The 10,523-nt window shown below is 36.9% G+C and overlaps 1 protein-coding gene across 1 annotated transcript; it reads right to left on the bottom strand.

Annotated features, from left to right (window-relative positions):
* Positions 1–6: 6 nt before the first annotated feature.
* Positions 7–2,969, bottom strand: LOC114245117 (uncharacterized). The gene is made up of 5 exons (XM_089729982.1): positions 2,803–2,969; positions 2,111–2,217; positions 1,330–1,437; positions 935–1,024; positions 7–151 (listed from the first exon to the last, which is right to left on the bottom strand). Exons 1-5 carry the CDS (start codon positions 2,864–2,866, stop codon positions 62–64), a joined length of 459 nt encoding a protein of 152 aa, XP_089586108.1. The 5' UTR covers positions 2,867–2,969; the 3' UTR covers positions 7–61.
* Between the last annotated feature and the right edge of the window lie 7,554 nt (positions 2,970–10,523).

The raw sequence follows: 10,523 nt of genomic DNA, 5'->3' as shown, positions 1-10,523 counted from the left end.
AAAAACTTTTCAAAATAAATTTTTATTTGAAATAAGTGATAAAAGTGTTTTCACGATTCATTTATTCATCGGGTTCTTGCTGCCAGATATCGCTCACTTCGTTAAACGGAGACTGAAGTTCTGCTACTTCCAATGGTGTGTTCTCAACAATCTGTTTTTTTTTTAATTATGTTTTAATGATCATAAGCTGACCAAAGATTTTAGTTTTTAATCTATTTTGTCATATCTCACGAAAGCTTCCTGACGAGTACCTACTCAAATAATACGGAGCATTTCTGTTTTACGAAAATGGCAATTCTTTTTTTTTTTTTTTAATCTTAATTTTGCTCTCGAAGTCCAGGTTGGTGGCGCTGTATAATCAGGTGATTTTTTTTGCTTCCAGCTGGCCGATAAGCCTTGGCAGATTCACCATATTAAGTGGAATCTATGGTATCACCGAGAAGGATGGACGAGCTCAAAGGCTGAGCCGGAGGTTGCTTTTTTTTCCTACCTATTCTAGTAACCTTCTAGATTCAGTAAACTAGTAGATGAGCTCACGGGGCTTAAATCAGGAGTATTGCTAACACTGGCCCTAGCTAAAAGCAGTGCTTCGCAGAATCTACCACCGGATCGGAAACGCGACCCACTGAGAAGGTACCTAAGGCGAGAAACTCAGTGGGCTGTGTCTATGGGCTAATTTACTCGTCGAGTACTTCGTCGCAAGCAACGGGTTCGGCGAGGACAGTGTACTTAAAAGCACCGTTAATGGATCGAGAGGATCCGTAATAACGTGTCGGGGGTTGCTAACAACCCCTCAAGTGCATTCGAAAAAGTCCTGCCTTCTTAACTATAGGCTTTGTCACGTTTCCCACTGGTATATTTTAAATATTTTAATATAAAATACGAGGTAGGTATTTACTGTGATGAGTATGATACAAAAATTTTATACTATTACCCTTGCGAGCCTTCGTGGAACGAAACCATTTTTTCTAAAAGCCACTAGAGTGACAGGTCTTCGTCGACGTTCGAAAGGTTCAAAAGATCCCTAAAATAACATTCATATTTAAAATAAATTTAATACGTTAAATTTACATAGATAATGTAAAAGAAACAGACGTGCACTTCGAATCAAATAAATTAAAACGTTGCTCATCTTGTATCCACAATCATGTTCGCTCAATGTTCTATTTGCATTACAGGGAATAGCATTCAACTCGTGGCGAACAAGTTACATAAACCTCGTTCAAACACATTACTCGTTTAGTGCAAAGCTTTTAGTCATCTGTCTGTGTTTGGCTTTCCTGGACGAGTAGCAAGCAAGGTTATGTAAAAGTAAATTTAATCTTTTACCTTATTGAATATGGGTTCAAAATCGTATGAAAAAGTTTTAGATAGTCTTGTTAATTTGTGTGGTGGTCTGAATGCAGTGCGTTTCTGCAAGCCATCATATTGAGAAAGCTAAAACAAACAAAAACAATAATTTCAACTGAATAAAAAGGTTGAATCAATTTACCGGGACTCAGATAAACCGCGAGCTTATCTGAGATATTAAAACAAACGGTAGATCGTAATGTTTTTTATTGCGTAGTTAGGTATACGATCTCACGCCCCACCTGGTGTTAAGTTGATACCGGAGCCCATGTACATCGCGCACGGACACGCGATTTGAGACTCAACCCTTAATTGTATAATATAACGGCTGTCCCATCCTTCAAACCTTAATTACTGTTTCGCGACAGAAACAGGCAGGATGATGGCACTTTTCGTGCGCACTTCGGATTCGGAACATCGGATTACACGCATCGCCCATATCCGACCTAGGTGACGGGGCAAAGCAAAGCAGCCGTCTCCCGAAACGTATCTTGTCGAATCCACTTTTGGTGAAGAGGTCGACGAGCGAACTAATCCACAGACAAAACCCACTGAGTATCTCGCTGGATCTTCTCAGTGGGCGTGTTTCCGATTCGGTGGTACATTCAGCAAAGCACTGTTCTTGCCAGGGCTAGTATTATCAAAGTCATTCAAGTTGAACCCGTGGAACGTGATCTTTAATGTTAAAAAATAAACAGTAAGTTTCTCAGGAACCCAGTGAACCTTGGATTATTGGCTAAACTTTAACATAAATACTGACATGTGAGATGGGCTTGTTTATCCAAAAGGAATTCATATTCGTTGGGAATGTTGAAATATCCTGAGCCTCCGGCTTCGATCCATTCTTCTGTTGATTGTCTCTTGTGGCTAGAAGAGAATTTGGATGATTGAAATGTTCAATAGTCAGCTTCAATGGAGGTTAAAATGAAAATGCAATTACTGAAGCCTATACTTTGCAAAAAACTTAGCGTTATCTAACATTCACAAAAGTAACAAGAGATACGGTAACAGAACTTCGGTCGCCTCCAGTTAGTAAGTAGATAAATAAACTGACAATCTAATCTTTCCCCTCTTTCTATGTTGATGGTTGGCAGAACAGTGAGTTATGAGTTCGCGCCGGGTCGTCACTACTGTAGGTATACTTCGAAGAAGACTGGAAAAAGGCGTCCCGGCCAGAAAAAGGCACAAGCTAGATTTAGGCCTAATGCTGTGACGATTACGGCCGCGGTTACGTCTGTGTGCTTAGTGCGAGTTTCTTAACGTTCTCGATAGCGTAAAAGTTAAGCCAATTTTGTATGCAGTTGGAACAGCGCCCCTAGTGGCAAACGTAGGCAAACGATCCCATTCCATACAACAAATATGAACTAACTTTTACGCTATCGAGAACGTTAAAAACTCGCACTAGGCACACTGTTCAGCGAATATAATAAAAAAATAACTAAAAGTACTCACTTTCATTGAATGCAACTGCAGCGACAATATAAAATATAAAAGATAATTTAATAATTTTGTGCATCGTCGCTTAATGCCTGCTTTCTCTGTTTCTTCTCGAATATTAAAAGCCGACGATCAGTAGTACAATTGTAACAAAGGTGTTCAAAGAAAATCATGTTTACCAAAGTATTCCATGTAAATATGGCCATTGGAAGTATATTCCCAGAAAGATACTCTGTTTGCTGTTGTAAACTCAAAATAGTGTTGAACCAATTCGTGTATGCATTTTACCGTCTAACTATATTTAATACGCTCATTTTTAAATGCACGTGGGACAAATCCTGAGTTAAATCCTGGAATATCAGGGTTGATGTGTTTATGGTTAGTTACAAATTTAATAAAATCGGACAAAAAAAAATCGGTCTATCGCCCTAAATTTTTTTTTTATTAGCGCATGAGTTACAGTTACTTTAAGATTTAAGTATCAAACATGTTTTTTCTTCCGCGTCTTCATCTTTCTATTTCTATCAGGAATAATGTATTCCATTGGTATATAAAAATATTGAATTAGAAATTAATATTAAATTGTTATAACCAGCCGATCGACATAGGAGTTAAGCAAAAGCAACGATAATTATAACAAAAAAAAAATCATTAAATTGCATTCTGGTAGATAACTAACCCGGTTTCTCCTATTCAGAAGTTTCAGAACACACTTATTTATCGTCTTTTCGCATTAAAAGTGTACAATTTCCAAAAATATTCGAAATTGAGTCAATATGCGAAATCATTTGGTATCACCAGTATTTTTCTCATAAATACTGTAAAAAGAGCATAGTTTAGTTTTAGTTTTTTTTTTAGTTTACATATGCTTTGACTACTATTAACAAAATGAATACATACTTTTAGCTTATTTTAAAACACAGATAATGTAAGGTAGGTAAAAAATAAAAAATAAATGTTGCAAAGATGATTAATATTAAAAATATCCCATGTTGATCCTTTAAAACACTCTCCTGTAAAATTAGTAAGTTTTGAGATCATACAGTTTTAATGCGAGAAGACGTTATGTCAATAACGATTTATATTTTAAGTACTTTAAGTAACGCCGCGAAGGCTTGTACAGTTTCAACTGTTCTATACATTAATAAGATTCAACAAAAAACTGATACGCACTTAGAAAAGCCTAGACTATTCACTATCATGCGTGTCATCTATAGGATCGTTGCACGGAGCGCGAGTGCATGGACGCAGTTGTTCTTCGCGTTCGTTAAGGGCACACCGTCCCGCCACACACACACGCCACCTGACTATATTGCCTTTTCCGCAACTCACTGAGCACCCACTCCACTTACTCCATCGACTCCATACCTTACGAGCTTTAAGTCTTTCTTCATCTTTATTGGCATGCTCTATAAAGTCTTAAAATACTTTAATTAGATATTTATCAGTATATTGTACTAGAAAGTTGAGCCATTTCAGAGATAGGACTTGTCAGCACTGGACCACTACTGGACATAGGCCTCCCCTATTACTCGGCACAACGACTGATCATGCGCTACCTGCATCCAGCGGTCTTGAATATTAAGTGTATCATCTATGTCCAGCGGTTTCCCGCGAACTTTTTTTTCCTACCTAAGCTGATAGCCTTGAGAGGCTATCGCAGCGTAACCTTAACTAGTAGGTGAGCTCACGGGGCTCAAACCGGAGTGATGCTAACACTGGCCTTAGCAAGAGCAGTGCTTCGCAGAATCTACCACCGGATCGGAAACGCGACCTACTGAGAAGATCCGGCGAGAAACTCAGTGGGCTGTGTCTATGGGTTAATTCGCTCGTCAATCCCTTCGTCGCAAGCGACGGGTTCGACGAGGACGGTGACCGGTGCTTGTGGTACCTAAAAGCACCGTTAATGGATCAGGAGGATCCGTATTGGGCGACGTCGACTGTTTATCATTCGGTCTACAGGATGGGGTATGTGGCCGCGACCCTCAACAAACCGTCGGTTCACCTTGTTCACACCTACCCAAGTAACGTTTTCTGGTACGCGGTGGCCACTCGAGAACTTTTCGACTACAGCGGCCATCACTATCTATTTAAGGAAATATTATTATGACGATTATTATTACGTAGGTATTTGAACGCACGCAATTTCCAGGACGATAATGCACTGTGGTTTATTTTGTAATGTTTTTCGGTAAATACTGAAGACGATTTCATGACAGTTGCGTTCGAATGGACCTAATAATCAACTCACGAAAATCTATAGAGACTAATTGGAAGTCGAGCCTACTAATCCGTCAACATGTTGGGCTTCCGGACAATTTGTTCACGTTTTAATATATTCTTCGTTCTGTCTCAAGACATTTGTAGCAAACTTAATACGTTATCTATTACCTATAGAATTTCATCACTTCATTACAATAAAGCCAGACTGTTCACTTGCCTGTTCCTTCTATAACGTCATCTCGGTCGTATTCTGTACAACCCATATCGTTTACATCGATAATAGGTTTTGTTCGACCGTGAGCAGATAGCTGCTCTTCCAACACAAGATCTAATAATTCGACTGGATTTAACTTTAATATTGTATCTTTCCTTTTAAATTCATCTGCTTCTATCGTGCTAAAAAGTTGCAAGCTATAAATAATACTCAAAGAAATTTTTATCACAAACATTGTTAAGTACAATACTTTAGAAAAAGCAAGCGTAGATTTTGAAGTTGTCTATTTGTCATGTTTTAGTTCTTTTTTTTCAAATCATAGATACCAATCATTATTCTAGTCCTGTGTAAGAGTGGGAATAATTCGAGACATTTACTTACCACATACGTTTTTTTTTATATTTTGTACATTAACCGATTTAGACCGAGAAGAAAATTACTTTAACGTGTAGCTAATTATTTAAATATATTTATAAATGATACAAGTTGTTCTTATAGTACTTTCTACTTAGAGTATACATACTTTCTAGTTCTTATATATAGAAATATTTTAGAATATACAAACATTTTTCTCATGACTATGCCCATAATTAAGGAAGCTACAGCAAATTTAATTGCCTATCTGAAATGTTCTAGAAGAAATGTGACTTGTAGTGACATCTATCAGAAGCCTAGTGAACCACTTCCATTGAAACCATTGCGCATAGTATTTGTGCCCCGCGATATTTTCATAACGTAGGTATTTGTTTTATGTGAATTATTGTAGGTACATTACTTCAACTGCCTGTTCCAAAAGACCCTGAGAAGAACCCGTAAACTACAGCCAACATCATTGGCACTGGGTACTTTCCGCCAATAATCGTTGTCACTGTATATAGGTGTTGAGGCTCACAGCCTTCAAAAATATGTAAATCATAAGATGTCACATTTTCTTTGCTGATTCTCATTCTTGTATTTTTAAGGAAAAAATCCTTACGCTATCCAAACAGCAGCATTTAGCACGATATATTCTATATTGCACAAGAAGAAACGCGGTATGCGAGGAACGGCGACGTCTGGAAAAGCGCACCACCACCCGAAGTGATGACCACGACCACTCTGCCAAGAGTGCATACGACTGAGAAGAATTCTATATTGCTGTTAATGGAGAAAGCAACTTCAAGTCACCAGACATTAAGTACAGTGGTGAATTTACACTAGGGGCAGTCGGGGAAAGTGCCCAGGGCGGCAAAATTTTAAGTGATTTTTTTTTCACGTCAAGGTTGCCCTATGTAATTAATTAAGTCTATAATTAATAATTTTCTGTTTAATTGATAATTCATGAAATGGCACTTTGATAAAATTAATAATCAAAATGATTTAATCAATTTATTTCCTTGGAGATTTAATAATAATCGATTTTTTTATTTACCAGAATTAAAGAAATTTAATTTTTTTTTTCAAGTTTAATTATGAGTCAGCCTTAGTGTCAAATTTATAATTGTAAAAAAACACATATTTATTTATGTTTTTGGAATATATAACATATTTTAATAAAGTTTGTAGAAAAAAAAAATATGTAAACTATAGGTTTAAGTAAAATTTCAGTATTGGCGCGGATTTTTTTCCGGTACCCAGGAGCGGCATTAAGATTAAATCCGGCCTTGGATATGTAGCTAACCAGCCCTTTGAGATCATCAGGTGAATAGGCAGTTTAACTCACATTGATATTTTACAACAGCTATCCCGCACTTAAAACTGCAGTGCATTAAGGCTTAGTAGCAGAAATAAATAGTACGGGGGTCTCGCCATGTGCAAGCTCACAATAATGCTGCTAAATGTTTTAAGCTAAGTCAAAGCGCATCACTCAATACGAGAGGAAGTTAAAGTAATTGAATTTATGGGATTTTTTTAGATCTTAGTGTAAGAAGCGATTTCACTGAGGACATTAAGAATCGAACGACGGTCCTTCCTCACAAAGCTCAATGGTAAAATGTTGAATACCACAGCAACGCTGATGGTTAGAGGGAGAATTTTAAAATCACAGCAATGTTTTATATTTCATTTGAGGTTTTAAATAGCAAAGCTTTATCAATGTTTATAAAAACGATAATTAATAAATTAACAAAGGAGATTCAACAAATAAAAAAATAAGAATTATTTTTTGTTGCCTTTATTTCGAAATATTTAGATAGATACATAAAATACATAATAGGCTTTACAATATATAATAGACAAATCTCAAGACAGAATGTTTTACTAACAATTTTCGATATCAATGAAAGTCAGAATCAATATTGATCCTATTGGTAGGTAATATTAATGGAGAAAGAAAGGAAAACCCACCTCACAATAAAGCCGAACTAGCATGTAGCACTATAACGTAACCCATATTTAAGGTGAAGATAGGGTTTTGAGGTCTAAAATTTATCTCTTATCGACTTTACAATAAGAGACAAAATTGTTATAGCTACTAGACGAAAGTTGATATGGTTTTAAAAATACTTTTTATAAAGCCTTAAATATTTGATTGCGTTTTTTAACCACTTGATTTTTCGTGATTGTGTGACTATTTAATGAAATTTTTCATATAACAGAACATGTATGAATTTATTAATTAAATAATTTTATAAACTCGTCATTGTCAACAATCGCATTTCAAGAAGCTAATTCCATACTTAAAATAATAACTTTTGTTTTCTCCTAGCGACGCCGAAAGTTCGGTTTTCGTCCCGCTGTACAGGGAAGAAAGTGTAACTTTTCCTCCCGTTGTACAGAGAAGAAAGTGTAGCTTTTTCTCCCTGGGTACTGACAAGTGCGCATGCGCGTTAGTGTCTACGTCTGCTCTCACGCACCTAAAATTCTCCGCCATTGTTTACACGCGGGAGGAAATGTCCAACTTTTCTCCCTTGGTGCACAATGTACTATTTTATATATTGTATTTTCTCTTTACAAAAATACAGGCAAACGATTTGGCGACTTCCAGATTCATAGGATTAATGTGAAATAATCTTTAAGTACTTTGAAACAAAAATGTATACCTGGTACGTTTATAGCAATTATTATCATAAATCTAAATATATTTAAAATTATTATTGTAATACTATAGATAATAATTGGAGGTAGCGTTAACACAATAAATAATATTATACACGATAAATTTAGAAACATTTCTTCTTCTTTTTTATTTAATAAATAGCGATTATTATATATGATATTATTATATAAATAAAATTATAGCAAAGGAAAAAAAACTAAGACTACAAATAAATATTTCGACGGGTAGTTCGGGGAACATATTGCTGAAGTGTGTAAAGTGTTAGGTTTAAAATACTGTAAAATACAAAACTTCAACAGAAAATTTCACGAAGGAGTAGTTTATGTTTATGTTGGTAACAGATTGGAAAACAATATTTATTCGCGAAACATAAATAGTATCTAAAAGTATTTGTACGGTTTAGTCTATTTTTTTTTTATTGTCATTAAATTACGTTATTCCCATCTGACGTCCGTAACAACGAAAACTCTGAAGTATTCAAAGACGTCAGAAATAACATAATGACAAAACTATGTAGCGCGAATTATTATAATTATATTATGAGTAGTTTTAATAACGTCATAAAATATACTTAAAGTATCAGCAAATTTGAGTGACAAAAGTTGAAATTTTTGTTCTGTGGATTTTTTAAGACCGGAATGCATCAGTTGATTTTCAATTGTTACTTATTTTTGTGTGTTACCTTAATACATCATCACTACCGAGTCTTCAGTTTCCAGGAGTCGTTCCTCAGTCCGCGACTGTTTCGCGTTTATTCTTGGCAGACTCTACCCTATGATCTGTAAGCGGAGTAAAACGTCCCTTCGGAACAAGGTGACACTTCACAAAACTTGCAGAAGACCCGTCATGACTTACGCGAGTGCGGTGTTCGCTCACGCGACCCTCACGCATGTAGAGACCTTCCAATCCCTACAGTCCCGCTTTTGCAGATTAGCCGTCGGAGCTCCGTGGTTCGTGAGGAACGTTGACCTACACGACGACCTGAGCGTCGGATTGATCCGGAAACACATGAAGTCAGTGTCGGGACGGTACTTCGATAAGGCTATGCGTCATGATAATCGCCTTATCGATGCCGCCGCTGACTACTCCCCAAATCCTGATCATGCAGGAGCCAGCCACCGTCGACGCCCTAGAAACGTCCTTACGGATCAATCAGACCCAATAACCTTTGCATTAGATGCCTTCAGCTCCAACACTAGGAGTAGGCATAGGGACCCTGGTAACCGTACTAGTCGAACTTGACCAAGAGTTGCAACCGTGACGAATGAGACGTGCAACCTAACCCATGCATTAACCCACTGAGTTTTTCACTGGATCTTCTCAGCGGGTCGCGATTCTAATCCGGTAGTAGATTCATTCGCGAAGCAGCTGGTCTTGAGTTATTACGTCTCCGGAGGCGCTCGGGCAACTGTTAGCAAATCCCACTACTCCTGGCTGAGCATTTGCTCGCTCCTCTGTCCTGGTGAAACTGGAAAGGCGTCAGGCCCACCAGTACTCACTCTATAAAAAAAAAAAAGCGCCCTTTTACGTTTTGAAAAAATTAGGACGTGCGAAATATGAGGATTCGGTTATTTCAAACGAAATGAAAGTGGGTTTTTATTATAGATAGGTTTCTATATATTATTTTATTTATAAAAGTAGGTAGGTAGCTTTTTTATTGGTATTTACCAATGGACCAAAATGATATCATATTGAAATACATTTACCTATTATATAAGAAAAACAAAACAAGCGAGTATCTTATGATATAAGGTTCGATTCCTAAAACACGGCAAAAGAGCCGACAATTTTTTTAAAATCGGACACGGGACAAGTTGAAAAAGAGCTCAGCTATAAACAGCAAAATGCAAATAAAAAACTTAATAAAACACTGCTAACGTAGTCAATGTTAACATAAGAATGTAGCATTATTTAAGCAAACAAGGTGATTTTTTTACCGTGGGGCCATCCTAATTGCTCACTTTTCGACGGGTACCTTTTCATACACTAAGATTGTGTTCCTTACCTTATGTTTACCTACTACCTCCTTACCTTGTATTTTATTGATATTAAATGAATATCGATGATCTTTCCAGATCCCGATGATTCATCGTATAAATGATCTCTGAAAACGCACTATGCTTGAACGCAGTGGTTACAGGTAGTAAGAAAGTTCTCTGCCCTGGCGGATAGTGGTCGTGCAAAAAGAAGATGGAGAAACAGCTCAAACAATTCTTCGGCAAGCGCCCGTAGAACATACTTTACAAAGAAATAGAGGCGAGA

This window comes from Bombyx mandarina, chromosome 01 (assembly GCF_030267445.1).
Source record: "Bombyx mandarina strain Sakado chromosome 01, ASM3026744v2".
Lineage (NCBI taxonomy): Eukaryota > Metazoa > Arthropoda > Insecta > Lepidoptera > Bombycidae > Bombyx > Bombyx mandarina.
This window is presented reverse-complemented; position numbering and strand designations above follow the sequence as displayed.